This window comes from Rattus norvegicus, chromosome 4, assembly GCF_021556685.1.
Source record: "Rattus norvegicus strain SHRSP/BbbUtx chromosome 4, alternate assembly SHRSP_T2T, whole genome shotgun sequence".
In the NCBI taxonomy this organism is placed as follows: Eukaryota; Metazoa; Chordata; class Mammalia; order Rodentia; family Muridae; genus Rattus; species Rattus norvegicus.
In genome coordinates, this window is record NC_141537.1 from 127,572,419 (window position 1) to 127,593,371 (window position 20,953).

General features: G+C 42.3%; 1 protein-coding gene across 50 annotated transcripts in view; it reads right to left on the reverse strand.

Moving 5' to 3' along the window:
* The window catches only part of Magi1 (membrane associated guanylate kinase, WW and PDZ domain containing 1), a 603,975-nt gene that overhangs the window by 119,289 nt on the left and 463,733 nt on the right, over positions 1-20,953 (reverse strand). For all 50 annotated transcript variants that reach the window (NM_001401825.1, XM_087658830.1, XM_087658851.1 and 47 more), the window contains 1 exon segment: positions 17,574-17,693. In NM_001401825.1, the coding sequence (NP_001388754.1) occupies positions 17,574-17,693 (120 nt within the window).

The window sequence follows — 20,953 nt, forward strand, 5'->3', positions numbered from 1 at the left end:
AGAGAGTCTTGGAGGAAGAAGCTAGAAGGAAGGCATGCGGTCGTGGTTTGAGGAGTCAACCCCCAAAGCTAGGCAGAGCTAGAATGGGTAACAAAGAAACACACCTTGTCTTCCCTTTCCACAGGTTATGTAAAGACAATCCCACATTCGCTTTAAAGGTGTGCCTAGGCCAAGGGTGCCTTCTTTGAAGAAAAAAGAAAAAGAAAAAAAGAAAAAAACAACTAACTGAGGAGTATTTTTGAGGTTTAGCAAAGTAAGACTGTTAACTTAAAATTAAATCTCCTCAGTGAATTAGACAGACAGACAGACAGACAGACAGACAGAGGGTAAAAGCACTAATCCCTCCAATTACTAATATACCAAAGAGCACAGTCATCTTAGACACTGGATGAAAGCTAATGTCTACAAGTTAAAACCCACTAAAAACGTGGATGGGGGGTAAAGGATAGGACCCTGCACTCTTAATTTCCTAATTATTATCAAGTTTGGTGACATTCAACTGAAGTCATGATCATACAATTATCATTTTAATATCAATTTACTCTTTGATATCTACAGTCGAAGACAGAACTAAACGGCTAGGAAATAAAGTTTCATTTAACTTGACAAATATGTGTGGATTTCCCAGCAAGCACCTCAGTTGTCAAGTGGAAAAAGGACTAGCAGATCTGTTGACACACCCACACAAAACCCACCAGATCAGAGTTTCCCATGTTTCCCATGTCTACAAAGTAGTCTTGGAGACAGGTAATGTGCATATCATCAGGGGACCATATAAAATTAAAACTTGTCAAACATCATTAATGCAGCGTGGCTTAACATAATGATATGTGTGCGTCAGCAATACTGGGCAGCCTCAGCACCACATGTCACAAAAGCTTGTAAGAGGGAGCCTACAGTTCCAACTCACCATTAACTGCCCGTGTTACCTGGGACTCAGCGTTCTTCCCATTCACAAGACAAAAAGCAAAAGCAAACAAAACCGCAGTGTTTGCTCTCAACCTGAAAATCATGACGCTAAAGACATGCACTGTGCACCCTGAATGCCTCTTACAAGGACACAGGAGTTGGTCCATAGAGATCCTTTCATCCATGCTGAAGTTGGCGCCAGGGTGAGACTGGCAAATGCTTCATGATGCCGATGTGTTTCTAACCTCCACCCAGCAGCTGACTCAGACAGATACAGACTCCCACAGCCAAACTGTGGACAGAGCCTGGGGACTCTATGGAAGAATAGGAGGAAGGATTGCGCCCCTGAAGGGGATAGGAACTCCAGAGGAAGACCAACAGAGTCAACTAACCTGGACCCTTGGGGCACCCAGAGTCTGAAATACCAACCAAACAACACACACGGTTTGGACCTAGGCCTCCCTGCACATATGTAGCAGATGTGCAGCTTGGTCTTCACATGGGGCCCAAGGGGATACCCAGGGAGATCCCTACCCGCTCAGAGGAGAAGGGGACGTGGGGAGTGGTTGTAGGGGGTAGTGACTGGGAGGGGGGCAGTGAGTAGGATGTAACATGAATAAGTAAAACAATAAAATTAAATAATTAAAAATTGATTTCTGTTCCGCCTCCAAAACCACTGATATCTGAAACACCCAACAAGTGACAGTTCTTATTCTACTATTTAAAAAAAAAGCATGTCAGCACCTATGTTCAGACTCTCAAGAACTTTCCCAGTTGCCATCCATAACAGCAGTGTAGTGATCCTACAGAAATGATTTTGACAATACTAGACTCTCCAAGAAGCTCCATCAACCAGAGGTGCTAAGATTATTCTAATCTCTCCAATGTTTCTTTTCCTTCATAGAAAACCTTCTATGTAGAAGTTTCTATGTAAGGGGTTCAAATTTTTACTTCAATAATATATTTTGGTTTACTTCCCATACACCATTTGAAAATGATATGAATGAACACCTATCTTTACAAAGAGAATGGGGGGTGGGGAGATGGCTCAGCGGTTAAGAGTGCTGACTGCTCTTCCAGAGGTCCTAGGTTGAATTCTCAGCAACCACATGGTGGCTTACAACCATCTGTAAGTGGATCTGATGCCCTCTTCTGGTGTGTGTCTGAAGACAGCTACACTGTACTCATATAAATAATTTAAAAAAAAAAAAAGCAGAATGGTTCTAATAGACACTGAAGACCAGGAGAGACAAACTACTAGGAAAAAATCCCACAGACTCGACTCCATCCCCCACCTCAGCAATACTGATAAGCAAGCTTACGTCCAAAGCCAGCATGCCTGTTTGTGGTGGTTTGAATATGCTTGGCCCAGAGAGTGGCACTATTAGAAGCATGTCCTTGTTGGTGTAGCTGAAGGAAACATTTTCTCAACTGAGGCTCCTCTTCTCAAGTAATGAGCTCAGTGGGTCTCAATCTTCCTAACGCTACAATCCTTTAATAGGGTTCCTCTGTGGTGACCCCCAACTATACAATTACTGTGTTGCTACTTCATAACTGTAATTTTGCTATGAATCGTGATATACATATCTAATGTAGAACCCCCACAGGGGTTGTGACCCACAGGTTGAAAACCACTGCTCTAGCTCATGTCAAGGAGAAAAGGACAGACAAATAACCAGGACAGGGCCCAGCATACTCAGGGAATTGAGCCTGTATGCAGAGAATGTCTGCCCGTAGTCTTTTTTTTTTGTTCTTGGCACATAAGCACTCTGGAACCAAACTCAGGTCAGTACCTTAAGGATTTTGTGATACCTGCATAGCTACAGGGGCATAGGCAGAGCATATGGCAAAGATGAAGGAAAAACTACAACTCCCAAGTCTTTAAAGAGTCTATAAGTTGTCCTTTGAATGAACTGAATTGGATGCACGTGTTGGGCCCTGGATTTTTGGTCAATAAGAGTATAACTTTGGCCTATCTTTAATATGTTACTGCGGGCAAGCGGGTCACATACAGAGTCCCATAGGTATTCCAGGACTCCGAGATCCAAAATGTACCTTTCCAAAAACTCCACCTTTTCAAGGATTTACAGGTGATCATAAGCGGGCTAAGTCTAGCCAACTTAGAAGCACAAACCTTACAGAGAACATGCAACCTGTGCAGGGAGGGGTCTCTGTGTGAAGGACATAAATAATCCGAGGCATTGCAAATGATTAAAAAATTAATTAAGGTTAGTGCTTGGCAGGATGTATCACTTCTGTGAACGCAGAACCTGGCTGGTTCACAGTCTCCACGTTCGTTACCCAACAGACACGTCCTGAGGTGCCTGGGCTTCAGCCCAAGTGGGAATGTGTTCCCCTTCCTCTCTGCTATTTCAGAGCAGGTTCTACAATAAAACTCAACAGGGGTGGTGGGTAGGGAGGGAAAGGGAAAAAGGAAGGCAAGGCAGGCCTTAATTAACAACCACTATCTATGGCCATGACCAAAGCCAAAGAACATACTTTCTAACACACGTATAAATTAACGAGGGCTGCAAATCAATTTTTAGAGCTTTACTTATGGAAGACTGTATTATCTCTGTATTTTCAGCAAGACTGAAACAAGTCTGTACAGTTCCGCGACTTACAAAAAGTTATAATTTCATGTATATCCTCGGAGAAAATCCAAATTGTAAATACTACACTACCTACTGGAAATAAGATAAAAGGAACTAAATCTTTTTACATGGTAAATATCAGTGTTCTGAAACCTTAATGGACAGTCTGGAAACATAAATGCAGATACTGAAACCATACGGTAGAGCAGATAGTCAAGATTCTAATCAGTATAGAGGTGACTCGCCTGCGTCACAGGGTCTCCATCTATAGACAGAGAAAACTAACCCACCCTTTTGTAGAAAGGAACCACGGTTAGTTCAGCATAAATGAGGATACCCTTCTCTGTCCTCTTAAAGGGAAAGAACTTGAAAATAAGCAAGCGACCATGACAGTAATGCCCTTCTCTGAGGGAAATACAGACAAAACATTTCCACTGAGGACAATATCAACCTCAAGTGGACAATGACCCTGTTGGAGGCAGAGTTTATAAAGTCTTCATTTTCCTGTACGAAGTGCAGACATCTGTACAGTTAATGAACACAGACATCCAACTCATCTAGGTTGGCTTTGGCATCAGGGCCCCGAGGTCTCTGGCCCTTCCCACTCTCTAGGCTGGTCTACGGATGCTTTCTATACGCTCTCTCACTCTGACTCCACGGGGTTTCATTCTGTAGCCTCTTAAACTGGCCCCTCAGTATCGTGTGGTGCTTGTACCCATTCCTCCCTTGGTCCCTCATCCCTACTACCTGTGCTCAGGACATTATCTCTGATACAACAGGCTAGACAAAGCTCTCCTCATCCTGCTATGTCAACAGGGAAACACACGCCTGTCCCTTTCAAACATCTTGTGCTCCATTTATCAAGTGGTTTGATTTAGTATTAGTTCTCATTTCTGGGTTAGGAGTTCTATACAGCAGTAGCATGACTGTCTTTGTGCACGCCTGTGTTCTCTGAGGGCTGCCACAGTCTGTAAGGTACGCAGTGTCACTCAGTATTACTTTGCAGAATGTATAAAGGAACAAGCGGTGACAGCACACATAAATCCCAGCCTAGGATCGCCCTAGATACCAGTACTGTGGATCCTGTTCTTCATGACATGACTCATGGCATTTCTTTCCACTCCGTCAGTTATATCTGCACAACATATAACTATGCTACTTTGCCATGTATGTGTTCAACACATTATGGTATCATGCAAAAAAACTTCCATCACTCTCTCCACTGCTCCTTTTCCCACATGCCTGCCCCACCCTGTAAAAAAGCAAATTTACATATAAAAAGGATAATAAACCAACACCCTATAATTAGCTGTTTCTCTGTACCCATGACTTTGAGTATGAGGCCAAAGAAGAGACAAGCTAGTATTTATGGTTATCTTGCGGCAAAAGTAATCAGTAGTCTTATTTTTCGGTTGAAGGAGTGGAGAGTCATATAATTTGTAAATGATGTAGGCATCAAAACATAGGTTTGTGTCCCACATCTATGCACTCAACTTCAGCAAGGATGTAACTAAAAGTTCCCTAACTCCAGCCTCCCCATCTTTAAATTCAGGGCAAAGCCAGCGAAGCACAGGTTTCATTTGGCTACTTTCGTTATCAACAGAGAACATTCCAGAGTAGTTTGCCAACAGAGCTTATCACAACAGAAGGCTTCCAGGGCCCGCCAAAGAACAGGACTCCAGCCGGTCTCATTTTCTTCAATGACAAACATGAACTCTCTTCACCCTGCTTTATGTCTCTGTCCCCCAAAAGTATACTGCTGGCAGCTGCTTTTCTGCAGATCTTCCAGGAAGCAAAACAATCCCATTATTGAACACTGACATCCCCTTTCTAATTAGCATGCAGAAATATGCAGCCCATAACTCCAGTTTGAAATGTCACCCTGGCACTGCACTTCCACGGTGAAGGAAAACCTTTGCGAAGCTCAAAGTGTATAATCAGTGTCTTCTACCCAGAGGCATTTGTAAAACAGGCATGTTCGGAATCAGTCCCACTGAATAGTTCATCCACTGTAAACTCTCGCCCAGGGAAGTCTCAAGGGGTGCGTGCGCCCAATGGCAACAACCAGGATTGGAGAGCAAAAAATGTCAGCAGGAAAAAAAAAGTACCAACAGGGATGGTTTTGTTGATTTATTTCAAGCAGTGTATCAAATAAATTAGCTCAGTGTATTCAAAGTTGGGCCAAGGAGTTTATTCTTATTTTCTCTGATTTGTTTTGATACCTTGTCTGTCCAAGAAAAGAATGAGGAGCTGGTTTGAGCCGGTTCAAAATGCAAAGCTGACACACTCCACTAATTAACTTCTGTGCCTTGCAAAAGAGGACTTTAAGGGCTCTACTCTGTTGGGAGCATGGGCAGCTGCCAGTCAACAGTTACAGCTGGTGAGGGGACAGTTCCATGATGAAGTCCTTGCACACTCTCTAAATCTGTTCTGAATATAGCATTTCTTTCATTCTTTTTTGAGACAGGTTTTTATTATGTAGTTCAGGTTAAGCTAAAAATCGGGCTCCCCTTGCCTTCTCCTCTCTGGATACCACAGCCACCTACCTAGTGTTTATTATCTTAGCAAATGTTAGCACCATAGATCTAGAAGCTACATAGGCATAGATGATATAGATATGATATATAGATAGAGACATATAAAGACAAGAGGGTAGGATTTGTCCTAGGACAGTGACTGTCACTTATCTCTTCTTTCCTTCTGGCAATGAGCAACACATCACCAAATCCAGCTCTTTGGTTGCACGCATATCTCTAGATTCAACCTATTCATCACTGCTGCTATCACCTATGCAGTTCACAGCTAACCATAACACCAACTGCCAGATGAAATGCACAGTAGGTTCTGTGGGGTGTGTGTGTGTGTGTGTGTGTGTGTGTGTGTGTGTGTGTGTGTGTCTACATGTATATAAAACTAAGTTCATGAGCACGTGTGCTATGGCCCATGTATATCCATGTGTGGTTCTGCCTTCCATCTTGTTTTGAACAGGGTCTCTACTGCAGTCACCACTGCATTCTCAGGGTGAGCTGGCCCACAAACTTCCTCCAATGGCTCTCTCATCTTTGTCTTCCAGCTCACTGGTACGCGCACTACTGTGTACAGTGTTTATGTGGATTTGTGCTACTGCATTCAAGCTTTACAAGGATTCTGGGGATCCAAATTCAGCTCGAGATGTCTTTGCTACACAAAGTTGGCAAGTGAGGAGAAAGAGGTTCTTTCAATTTGGGACTTTCAATTCTCCCTAAATAAATTTTTATTCAAAATGACATTGAAATAAACACAGTGGCCAGCTGCCACAGTGGTAATTTTTTTTAATTATCATAGTTATTCTTTTTAAGAGAGAGAGAGAGAGAGAGAGAAAGAGAGAGAGAGAGTGTGTGTGTGTGTGTATACATGCATGTGTGTCTGTCTGTCTATGCCCAAAAAAATCAGAGGCATCAGATCTCCCTAGAACTGGAGACATAGGCCATTGTGAGCTACATGACACAGATGCTAGAAACTTAATTGATCTTAACCACTGAGCCATCTCTCTAGCCCCAATATATGAAATCACAGGAGCTGGAATATCATGCACAAAACCTGTGCAAACCCAAGTCAGAGCAAATGCCAGCATCGAGAGGAGAGGGGTGCAAGGCTTCGACCCTAACTGTGGACCTGCTGACATGTGTAGGCTGTTGAGAGGGAGAGAGTCTACTTTAAGAGGGGAGCTCCTGGTTAAGTTTACCAGTCTCCAGTGGAAGGTCACACGTTCCAAACTAGGGAAGTACAAATTGGACTTCAAGAACTTAGGGCTTAGGGAATGGACAAAAAATTGTGTGGTAGGAAGGGTGGGATTGACCTGGGAAGAATTGAGGGTAGGTACTAAGTGTGATCAAAATACATTATATGAAACTCTGAAAAAAGTGATAAAAAAGAAAATAAAAAAAAATCCACGAAACGTGAACTATTCAGGGGTGTGAGAGACAGCTAAGCATTAAGAGCACTTGTTCCTGCAGAAAACTTTTAATTCTTCTTGAAGAATTTTTTTAATTATAAATAAATAATATAACAAAGATAAAGACACAGAAATAATAAAATTGCTGTTCTGGACTCCATGGGCATCTACATTCGGGCTCATATGCACACATACAACATTGTAACTCTTCAGCCTGAAGAGCACCAGTGGGTTAGTGGCTACCGTATGCGAAGCTGAAAATACACTGAGTGCTGCGCACTGAACAAGGCTCTCACTGGCTTTGGAAACTGAGCCTGGGTGCTTCACCCCCTATTCACAGCCATCCTTCTAGCCTGCTCTGGACTGAGCATAGTCAGTCTGCTTTCCAGTCATCCTTGGGTGTTGATGAGTGGGCTCTGCTGCTGTCTGGAGCAGTTCTCCTGACCTTTGCCACAAGCTCCTGTCTCACAGCTGGAGACGGCAGCTGCTGGAGACTCCCAGAGCATGCTGCAGGTGCCCTTTCCGGATGCACCGATCTTTTACACTGAGAGGTTCTAGCCCGAATCAGATGGCTCTCTTGCCTCGTTTGGCACTGTGGGAGCAGGGAGGTGGATGTATATGACAATGCAATCTGTTCATATCGTGTGGCTGAGAAGCAAACAGAGAGGCGGGAGAAGCCAGGCTTCAAAACATATACTGTACGACTTCCAAAGGCTGCCTAACTATACTAACTCCATCTTTTTTATCTTTTTTGAAGACTTATTTATTGCATGTGTGTTAGTACACTGTTGCTGTCTTCAGACACACCAGAAGAGGGCATGAGATCCCATTACAGATGGTTGTGAGCCACCATGTGGTTGCTGGGAATTGAGCTCAGGACCTCTGCAAGAGCAGCCAGTGCTCTTCACCACTGAGCCACCTCTCAAGCCTGACTCCATTTTCTAACAGTCCTACCATTTCCCAACAGCACCGTGGGCTAGAAAACAAGCCTTTATGCAGCTATTAAGGACACTTACCTGAACAAAGGCAATCAAATACAGTTACTATTAGTGAAATATTTGAAGACTATGCTGTGTGGTCTGTTTTGTTCTTAAGGAGAAGGGCTGTTTCTGCTCATAGTTTCAGGGTACTCAGTTCACATAACGGTAGACCAGAAAGTAATAATGAGAAAGTTAAGAAGATGGAAAAATCTCCCATGCTCATGGATTGGCAGGATTAATATAGTAAAAATGGCCATTTTGCCAAAAGCAATCTACACATTTGATGCAATCCCCATCAAAATTCCTACATAATTTTTATAGAGACAGAAAGAGCAATTTGCAAATTTATTTGGAATAACAAAAAAACCCAGGATAGCGAAAACTATACTCAATAATAAAAGAACTTCTGGGGGAATCACCATCCCTGACTTCAAGAGGTATTACAGAGCATGGTGATACAAACTGTATGGTATTGGTACAGAGACAGGCAGATAGATCAGTGGAACAAAACTGAAGACCCAGAAATGAACCCACACATCTATGGTCATTTGATCTTTGACAAAGGAACTAAAACCATCCAATGGAAGAAAGATAGCATTTTCAACAAATGGTGCTGGTTCAACTGGAGGTCGGCATGTAGAAGGCGGCAGATTGATCTATTCTTATCACCCTGTACAAAGCTTAAGTCCAAGTGGATCAAGGACCTCCACATCAAACCAGATACACTCAAACTAATAGAAGAAAAAGTGGGGAAGAGTCTCGAACACATGGGCACTGGGGAAAATTTCCTGAACAAAACACCAATGGCTTGTGCTCTAAGATTAAGAATTGACAAATGGGACCTCATAAAACTGCAAAGCTTCTGTAAGGCAAAGGACACTGTCATTAGGACAAAACGGCAACCAACACATTGGGAAAAGATCTTTACCAATCCTATATCTGATAGTGGGCTAATATCCAAACTATACAAAGAACTCAAGAAGTTAAACTCCAGAGAGCTAAATAACCCTATTAAAAATGGGGTACAGAACTAAACAAAGAATTCTCAACTGATGAATATGGAGTGGCTGAGAAGCACCTAAAGAAATGTTCAATATCCTTAGTCACCAGGGAAATGCAAATCAAAACAACCCTGAGATTCTACCTCACACCAGTCAGAATGGCTAAGACAAAAAATTCAGGTGATAGCAGATGCTGGCCATGATGTGGAGAAAGGGGAACACTCCTCCATTGTTGGTGGGACTGCACACTGGTACAACCACTCTGGAAATCAGTCTGGAGGTTCCTCAGAAAATTGGACATTCCACTACCTAAGGACTCAGCTATACCTCTCCTGGGCATATACCCAAAAGATGCTCCAACATATAACAAAGACACATGCTTTACTATGTTCATACCAGCTTTATTTATAATAGCCAGAAGCTGGAAAGAACCCAGATGCCCTTCAACAGAGGAATGGATTTAAAAAATGTGGTACATCTACACAATGGAATACTACACAGCTATCAAAAACAATGACTTCATGAAATTCATAGGCAAATGGAATGAACTAGAAAATATCATCCTGAGTGAGGTAACCCAATCACAGAAAAACACACTTGGTATACACTCATTGATAAGTGGATATTAGCCCAAAAGCTTGAATTATCCAAGATGCAAACCACAGGCCACAGGAAGCTCAAGAAGCAGGATGACCAAAATGCAGATGCTTCCACTCCTTCTTAAAAAGGGGAACAAAAATATCCATAGGAGGGGATATGGAAGCAAAGTTTAGAGCAGCGACTCAAGGAATAGCCATTCAGAGCCTGCCCCACATGTGGCCCATATATATATAGCCACCAAAACTCGATTAAGACTGATGAAGCTAAAAAATGCATAAGAAAGGGACCGGATATAGGTCTCTCCTGAGAGACACATCCAGATCATGTCCAATACAGAGGTCAATGCTAGCAGCAAACCACTGATCTGAGAACAGGATCCCCTTTGGGGGGAATTAGAGGAAGAATTGAAAGAGCTAAAGGGGCTTGCAACTCCGTAAGAACAACAATACCAACCAACTAGAGCTTCCAGGGACTAAACCACTACCCAAAGACTATACATGGACTGACTCAGGCTCCAACTGCATATGTAGCAGAGAATAGCTTTGATGGGGCACCAGTGGAAGGGAAAGCCCTTTGTCCTGCCAAGGTTGGACCCTCAGTGCAGGGGAATGTTGGGAGGGCAAAAGGGGGATGGTTGAGGGGGGAATACCCATATGGAGGAGGGGGAGGGGATGGGGACTTATGGACAGGAAACTGGGTTAGGGAATAACATTTGAAATGTAAATAAAAAATATATCTAAATAAAGAAAATAAAAAAAGAGTGCTCCATCTTTTAATACCAGGCCCTCCCTTTCTGTAATGAGAGGCTGGAAGACATTCCAGACGGTAAAAGGTGGGTGGAGCCTGCGAAGTGACTCCAGAGACTCGCTGGCAGACGCTGGAAGAAGACAGAATACATCGTGCACAATTTAGGTAAGCCCGTGCACACGCATAAGAGCGACTGCTGACTGGGAGTGCACCGTGTCAGGCCCTCACTAAACTGTTTCCCATGACTGCCTCATTCAGTCTGACTCACGAGGAAACAGTGCAATTATCAAAGGGAAAAATGGAGACTCCAAGCATAAAGTGTCTTGCCAGAGGGACAGAGCTCTGTAAGGCAGGGTGGAAACTGAGATTTAAACAGTGTGATGGCAAGGCTGCCCACTCCTGAGTGTTTGCCACCAGACACAGCCACCACTGTGGAGGGACAGGCCTCGGAGATCTAGGAGCATTACTCCAAGGGCCTTATCTGGCATTTAATAAAAATTCCATTTGCTTTCAGCTTGTGAAAGTCAAACTCTAGCTGGTTCCGAAAAGTAAAGAGCCTTCTCGTACGGATGTGAAATTAAGCTAGTAAAAGGTCAAAGGCTGCAGAGCAAGCCTCGGAAAACGCATAAAACGTGGAAAGGACTAATTCGGAGTGTGAGAAGATTTCAATTCCAAAATAACCAACCAGCATTCATAGAAACAGAAGACAATCAGGGATTTTCTGAAAAATTTTAAGTTTCCTGCTGCCAAACAAGGAAGTCAGAGTACAGCACCAACAAGCTGCCTGTTACACCCAGGGTCTCCTTCTGAGTTTGGGGGAAGACTGCTGGGTCTGAGCTGGGAGTGACTCCTGACCTAGTGTCCCAGAGCTGCCATGAAAACCTTCCATTAGCCCCAGGTCCCCTTCTGAAGCTTCAGTTGCAGTACTGGTGCCAGTCCTGTACTGATGACAGTAAATGAGAAGAGGAACCTGTTTTACATACGTGTAACTTGTCACAGAAACATCTGAATAAGCTTAGTTCTCCTTTTCCATACTCAACCCCTGTCTAAAGTCTATGCTCTCCCCCAATTCCTCTAGCCATGCCTCTAAAAAGGCAAATGTATGGGATGTACATTTGGGAAGTAAGGCTCCCAGACTCAAAGAATAGATGCTTTCAGGTGAAGTCAGTCACTATCTTCTAAACAAAGAGGCCGTACCTGCTGTACAGAAAGTCACATAGTCACAAAGTACTCTTAGGAATGAGCAGTCTGCAGTCTCTTATGCTCTGCACCTAAACCACTTGTGGATGTCTGCATTAACTGCCAGCTACTGCGAACAGTAGTTTCTCTGTGATGAGGGTTGAGAGATGCATTAATCTATGAGCATAATAGTAAGTCTGCTTAGCAAAAGACTAGTATAGGTTCTCCCCTAGTGGCTCTGATCTGTTTGTATAGGTTTCATCTTGTTAGGTGGGACTTAAATCGAACTAGAAAGTGGTTGGTTACTCCCATAATGGTCAGGCCACTATTGCCCCAGTGGGCATGTTTTTAAAGGCCAGTTGTTACTTCAGCTATGAGAGAATGGACAAGACTGATGATTCCCTTTCTCGTCTAAAAGCATAATACCGTCCAGGAGTATGAAAGCTACCTAGAACAGATGAAACTTATAGGTGAGTGCCAGCTTCATTCTTCCACATTCTTTGATTCCACCAATACAGTTCTATCATCAAGTTCTAGAGGAAAACCAATAGCATTGGCTATAGCTTGCAATGTTTGGGCATCTATGTAAACTAACTTGCACAAAACTTCAAAACAGGTAACCTATTCTAGGCACTGAGCTTTCTGTTTGTCAGTCTATGGTCTAGTAGGGGCATTGTTACCTGGTTACAGGGTAATTACACACTAACTCTTTTCGGATGCGTGCATGTATTTTAGGATGCATCTATAGTGGTAGCTCTCCATATGACTTTTCTTGGAACAACATTTGTATTATCTCTCTCTCTCTGGTTCCTTCCTCTACCCTCTTCTACTATACCCAACCCCATGATAACTCTCCCTGATCCATTATTACTCTTTAGCCCTTTATATCATTGAGTTCTACTTCCCTTCTCTTGAAAGCTCTTCTCATGGCCCCTTACTCATTTCCTGACCTCTATGCATACTCCAAAAAAGCACACATATCTGAAGACTCAAAAGTAACATCTACAAATGAAAGAAAGTATGTGATGTTTCTTTCTTGGCTATTGTACCCAGAATGATTGTTTCCAGCTCTATCTATTTACCTGTGAATTTCACTTTTCTTAAGAAATATTTCATTGAGTGACTATATCACATTTTCATTATTTATCAAATCTTGATGTACCTATGGTAGGCCATACATTGTTCTCATCCATTTCTTTTAACTTTTCGGTTTGGGGGACAGGGATACAAACTTCTAAAGTATGTTTCATGATTCTCTGGACTTCTTCAGTATCTGTTGTGATTACATCCCTCATTTTATTAATCCGGATCCTCTTTTTCCCTTATGGCTAACATGGCTAGCAAACTGCCTACTTTGTTATCTTTCCAAAGAAGCAGCTCTTTGTTTTATTCTTCCTATTGTTTTATTTCCCTCTCCACCTCCTTAATTTCAGCCCTGATTGTCATTATCTTTTTGTCTTCCTTTGATTTTTTTTATTGCTGTGATAAAAATATGATCGAAATCAACATGAAGAGGATAGTACTTATCTCATCTTATAGCTTACTGTCTATCATGAAGAAAAGTCAGGGCACACCCTGGAGGCAAGATCTGAAACAGAAACCACAGAGGGACACAGCTTACTGGTTTATTCTCTAAGGCTTGCTGTGTTGGCTTTCTTCTACAATGCAGGACTACCTGCCCAGGGATGGTACCACCCAGATGACTAGGCCCATCAATGCAGATCGTTAATAAGGAAAATGCCCCCACAGACTTGCCTACAAGCTAATCTGATGGGGATATTTTCTTAGTTGAGGTTTTCTCTTCCCAAATAACCCTAGCTTATGTCAAGCAGAGGAAATCGAAAGGGCACACTTCTACCAACTGCTCTTGGGTTTTGTTTATTATGTTTTTTCCAAGGTCTTCAAGGCAACATTATAGTTTGAGCTTTCTTCTTAGGGCTCTCTTCACTGCATCCCACAGATTTTGGTGTGCTGTGTTCTCATTTTCATTCTTTTCCTTCTTGATCACTCCTTTGACCTGACTGTCATCAGGTCAGGTCAACACTGTTCAGTTTCCAGGAGTCTGTGGACTTTCTATAGTTTCTATTGCTGTTGAAATCTGGCTTTATTTCCTTATGATCAGACAGGACGCAGTGTGTGATTTCAATTGTTCTGTATTTGTTAGTAAGACGTGCTTCAAGTCCACATGCAGTATATTGAAGTTCCATAGACTGTTGGGAAAATTGTCAGTGCTTGGGTTAATGCTACATGGATAACCTGTTAGGTCCATTTGACCTAACATTCCTTAAGTCCAGAGTTTCTCAATACAGGCTTTTAATTTTCCCCTTACTTAACGACATGTCTATTGTTAAGTGGGGTACTGAAACCACCCATCATCACCAGGTTGGACACAGTCCGTAGTTTTAGATATAATAGTGATTCTGTTATGAAATTGAATGCTCCTATATATGGTGCATAAATGGTTAGATTGTAATACTGCTAGTGGATTAATACTTTGATGAATATGAAGTATTCTTCTTTAACCCTTCTGAATAGTTTTAATTTGAAGTCAGTTTCCCCAGATATTAGGATAATTACTCCTCTTGTTTATAATTTCATACTTTTCTCCATCATTTCACCCTAAGGTGGTGTCTATCATCAACTGTAGAGAGTATTTCCTGGAGGCAGGAAAAAAAAAGTATCCTATTTTCTAATCAAATTTGTTAGTCGATGTGTCTTTCCTTGGGAATTGAGACCATTAAGAGCTATTATTGAACAATATATATTAATTCCTGTTACTTTGTGGTATCTTAATAGACAACTTTTAATTAGTGCTCTATTCAAATAAAATTATGTCTGATTCTTGGGCATGTTTAAACCTCCTCTTTCCATCTCCTCTGTATAGCTGCCTTGGTAGTCATAGATTCTGCTTTAATAACTGTTTTAATCATGGAAATAATTTTCCCTCATAACTGATAAGTTTGTTGAGTATATTAGTCTAGACTGGTGTATCTGGTCTTTTATAACTTATCTAAGTGCTTCAGGTTTTCATAGTTTCTACTGAAATATTAGCTTTGCTCCTATCTTCTTCCTCCTCCTCTTCCCCCCTCCCGCTTCTCCATCTCCTTTCTTCGTTGGATACATTTACTATTTTGACGGTTATGTGGAAAGTTCCTTTCTGGTTGTCTCTATTTGTTCTTCTGTGTGCCTCTTAGATTGTGACAGGCATCTCCTTCTCCAGATTAGGAAAGTTTTCCTCTTTGATTTCGTTGAAAATGGGTCTTTGACCTGAGTCTTTTTTTCCTTTTATACCTGTTATTCCTGAGTACTTTCTCTTTTTATATTGTCCTCCAGTTCCTTGTGTGTTGTGTCTGTTATCTTTGTTGTTATTATTATTTAACACATTCTTTGACTAAATGATCCAATTCTGGATTGTCTTAAGGTTTGATATTCTCACTTCCTTGACCCAATCTGTTGGTGAGTCTTTCCTCTGAATTTCTTGCTTCAATTTCTGAAATTTTCACTTTGAGTTTTATTTCAGTTTGTCTTCCGAGCTTTCATCTCTTTTTAATATTGTTTATACATTATGAATTGCTTTCACTATTTCTCAACTGTGTCACCTCCATCTTCATTCCAGTATTTACGTGGTCTACAAGGGCATAAAAATATCCTAGTATCAGTCACCATCAGAACTCAATCAACACCATAGCAAGGTACTGTCCCACTCCAGGCAGAGCCGCTAATACCAAGAAGACCAAAGTAGCACCCAGCAAAGTGCAGCAGAAGGGGGATTCTTAAACAATATAAGTTGTGCATCCAGCACAGAAATTCCTTAGAAACCTGGAAAGAAAACCACATAATCCAGCAATGACTCTCCTGAGTATATATGTATATGATGTCCAGAGAGAAATCAGCAGATAAAACACACCCTTACTCCCAAGTTTATCACTGTTCACAAAGGACAGGCGATAACATCAACCTGCGTGTTGATCACAGATGAAAACACAAAGAAAACACTATTTCTATGGACAATGGACTAATGAAGTCACAAAAACTGGGGCTAATGATGTAGCTCGGCTGACAACACGCTTGCCCAGTATGCCAGTAAGCTCAGCACTGGAGAGTTGGAGGCAGAAGGATTTCAAGTTCAAGATCATCCTAAAGATACTGAGTATCGTGCTAGGTAGGACTATATGAGGTCTTTCTTCTCTGTCATTGGTGCCAACACAGATGAGCATGGAAAGCCAGATACCTCGTGTTCTTACTTGCATGTGTAAGACTTACTAGCTGTGTAATAGAAGAGGAGAGGGCAGAGGAGAATGGTAGCATTCTTCTCAGAGGCTGAGAAGAGTGGGTGAGACAGAGAGGACGGTTACGGTAGCATTGATACAATTAGGTAAGTGAAAGAACTTCCAACTTACTGTAGCATGATAGAATGACTGTGGCTGTCACCAATTAATTACATATTTCAAATCAGCCAGTAGAAAGGATTTGAACTATCCCTAACACAAAAGATAAGGATTTGAAATGATGAATATCACTTGTGGTCCAGCCTAGTGTTGAACTCATGACCTTTGGTTTCAGTAGCCCCACAGCCTTGGGGTTCTAAGTATATGTCCTGATCTGATCCTCACAAATGTATGAAATATGAGACCATATCCTATAAATATAACTATGAAATGTCAAAAAAATTAAAATTAGGTATGAAAAACCCACATATAGAGAACTAGTTAGATAATTTAAAATACAACCCCCAAACAAGGAAGGAAATGTAATTTTTCTCCTACTTGGCTTTGACACAGAAATTTCATTTATAGAAACTCACATTCACTATAGCTAATGTTCATACAGTAATATCCTAAGAGAGCAAAAAATTACAAATATTTTAAATGGTAAAAAAAATCCTTAAAAAATTAAAATTAAAAATAACCCGAAAGTTTAGCCAGAGGAAGAAAACTAAATAAGTTATGACGCATTCATATGAAGAACCACACAGCGATTTGAGAAAGGAAAACAAGAAGTTCTCTATTACTGAATGTTAAGGATCTATAAGAGAGAACAAGAAACAGAAGAAAAGGAGTCAAAAGCATGCAGTGCACATGGTCCTCTGTGTAAAACAAGAAGCCATGAACACACAGAGGTGTGGACATGCATGCATGCTAATACTCAAGTGAACTCAAAAACACAAAAACAAAAAAACCAAAGCCAAGGCAGGAGTTCCAGTCAGCAGTCACATTGCTCATGGCACCGAATTCCAGCCCAATAGGCAGCATTCTGGCATAGGAAACTCACTGATGGTTCTTTATGGTCTATGTAAATACACTTTCAGGTAAAACCATCTCCTGCTAAGAATGGAATTCCATGTCTTCAAGATAAAAACAAATTCCTATAAGCTCGCACAGTGAACTCATGATGCAGCGAAGGAGTACACGTGTCCACATCAAACCACAAAATTTATGTCCGTAAGCTTAAATGGTAAAAAAGAGAAAGAACTTGCAAAAAGAACCTTCGAGCCTTCCCAGGTCTTACTGGCACTGACCGCGCTAAGGTAAGTGAGTCTCTTCTTACTCCTTTAGACTCCTTCAGAGTCTAAACACTGCCTGGACCACTGCAGGAACTGGGAATGCCACAGGGCAGCTGGGCAGCTCACCTTCATAGGTGCCGACTTCCAACAGGGTCCCACTCTGCTCGAGGTCCAGGAACTCCTTCACAGTCAGAAAGCTGTAATCGACGCCAGGCACTTCTCCTTCTCTGGGAGACCGGGTTGTGCCTGCAGCAGAAAAGACAAAGGCCCAGGATGCCATTAGTCCATCAGAACAGGGAGTTCCAACCTACATAATTAACAAACCTGCTCTGTGAGCTGCCTAGAACTTACACAGGGGCCCAGGAAAAGCAGCTCCTTAACAGAACAGCATCCTCCATCCCACAGGCAATCCATAGACAGTTTTAGCATTTGTTTTGTTTTTAATGCAGAAAGCAAATAAAAAAAATTAAATTCAATGCCACACAGGCAAGGCTCACAATTATCTGCTTTTAGGACTCCAGTAAATGCCACCAACTTATCTACCTTGAGCTCAGAGACTAAAGGGTTGTATTGTTATCACAGGCCTTGAAATCCTTGTTTTCAATACATCTGGCAAACTCCAGTGTAACAAGCCTTTGAAGAAAATGACACCATAACACAGGCTCAGTGCGCGGAGATGCGACGCCCAATCTGTGCTTGGACATCAACCAGGGATTAAAATGCTGCCTCTCTCCAGGTAATTATTATGCCCCGTAAAACGTGGACACCCATGAGCTCCGAGGACAGAGAAAGGACACCGTGTATGAAAGGAAAACTCCCCCTGAATTAATCTGCTCATACTCTCAACGGCTAATCAATGTATCCATTTCTCTTAGGAAATGACACGTGTCACCGAGAGGATTTAAGACATTCGGCCCAGGCTCTGAACTATAAAGCTATCTATCACATTTCAGCACGGTGTCAACCAAAGAAAGGAAGCAAGAAGGGGGAACGTGGTTCACACACGCAGCAAAGGGAAAAATAAAGATGCAATCACACGGTATGTACCGGCAACCTGTGATTGATGTTACAAGGAACAAACAGAGCCATACAGCGTGAGCTCTGATCGTGTGTCAACCTTACAAGCTCATGGCTAGCAGATGAGACTCAGAGCCGAGTTCACAAGGCATCATTGATGGTGGTGATTGAAAGTTTCGCCAGTATAATAAGCAGGGATTTGCCTTCCTCCCAGAACTCTCTCCTTGTCACCGTAAAGCAATTTCCTAAGCAGCCATATGTGAGCAGTGGTTCTAACACCCTGGGTGTGGTGCAGCATCAGAAACCTGTGTATAAGATTGGTGTCAACATGCATGTACTGTGTAGCTATAATTTCCTCAGGTCAAAACCCTCAAGCATCACTTACTACTTTGCTCAGGTTGAATCTATTTCTCAGTGTACCCAAATGTTAAAATGCCTTAAATTCAAATGTCTTACAAGATAGCTTCATTTTTTTTTTCTCACAGAATGGTAGCTTCTCTTTCCTAGAACATGGCTTCCAGGCAAAGAGCCTATTGTGTGCTACCTGTAACTTTACTCCTACAATATTTGCTGCCTTGTTCCTACTTCTGGTTCTCTGAATGGTTAAGTGGGTCATGTGCTATCATTAAAGTTCTATCCCATTTCTCACAGGCTAGGATCCTTAATGTTATCTTAGCATGCTCCATCCCCAGGAAAGAAAACCAAACAAGTGGGAACTCAAATGCCAGCATGCAGTTAATACTTGAGAAAATAGAGAGCAGTGTATACCACGGGAGAGCAGAGGCTTGGATGGGAAGTACAAATCCTCAATCTACTCATGGTCTCAGGCCTGCCCTTAGTTTCTATTACTTTTCAATGTCCTTGTTGCAAGACAGGATTAATGATGGTTCTTACCAGCACAGATTTCCTGAACAAGTCTGCTGAGATAACACGTGAAATCAGCCATTGTTACCCAGTATTGTTTTTATGTGGCTTGAGTTAAATGAGTTTACACACTCTTACGATTCAGATTCCACTGTGACAGTCGCAATTATACAACCATGTATGCATGTACGTATGTATATAAATGACACTGTTCGTGTCGACCACAGAGTGTTTCCTGAGATCCCAGTGCACAGGGAGTGAGGAGGGAAGCACAGAAAGCATTGGCAAGCATGGCAAGTCTTTTGCCATAACAAAAACTGCCCATGGAAATAAGCATATCTGTACACAAGCACAGAGCATTATTCTAGGGAAGAACAACGTCCTAGAAAGCATCGTGGTGCCAGGCAGCCTAAAGAGACTGGAATGTGGAGGAAGGGGGCAAGCTGAGGGGTGGAAGGCAAGTTGAGATTAGGAACCAGGAAAAGCCTAGCTCATTCAAGGTGTCAAGAAAGTGTCACGGGCAGTGGGACAAGCCTCCTGAAGGCTTTGGTGTGGACATGGCCCAGCATGCTGAGGAATGGCCGCTTTGTAACAAAAAGATAGGAACCAATTGACAACAAAAGCAAGAGGCCTCATGACGGAGCCAGAAGAAAGACAAACACATTTTATACTCCTTAGGAAGACAGGAAGCTACTGGATGGTTAGAGCGTGGCAGGGCCTTTCAACATTTAGTCCTGAGAGATCTTTGACTTTACAGAGAGCTGCCTATGGGTAGAGTAGGGGAGGTGGTTAAGGAAAGCAGGATGGCAAATCAGGGGCAGTCACAGTGCCCACGACTGAGATAATCAGAGCTCAGGAAGGTGCAGATGCTAAGCGGCAGTCAGATTTCTACTACAAAACACACAAACCTTAAATCACTGTAGCACGGTCCACAGCACAGACTATTAACAGTATATAAGAGGGGGCTGCAGAGATGGCTCCGTGGATAAGAGCAATGCCTGCTCTTCCTGAGGACTCAGGATTGACTCTCAGCCCTACAGGGTGGCCACTCACATACATGGCCGTAACTCCAATACATGTTCCACAGACATACACTCAGGCAAACCATCAATACACATAAAAATGAAGTATGGAGATGAGGGCATGTATCTCATCCCGTCACACTGTTATTGAAATTCTCACGGTCAGAGCCTATGCTTGGAAGCTCCAACGAGCTGGTTTAACCAACCATCCTCCATGTATCAAAGAGACAAGGTGTCAAGAAAAGCAGAGAAAGAATTCAGTGTAGCCACATTGGGAAGGACAAGTAAAGAGGTCTGATGACCCCCAGATCCGTCTTGAGGGTGCTGCTCTGAGACTTAGGTTTACACAGAGTATAAGAACTATGCATGACTAAGCAGGGCCAGTCAAGCTGTGATCCTGCCCAGCACTGTCCAATCTGTCTTGAAAAGTGACCCAACAAGTAGTCAGGACTGTGGAATCCTTTGGGGGAGGTAAGTTCCTCCTTGGACTGGCACTAGGATGTGGGATGATCATACAGGTGAGAATACAGGATAGAACGAGACTTGTCATTGGATGAGAAGAAAGGATGGGCGGGAGAAAAGTTTGAGGGAAGAAGAGACAGG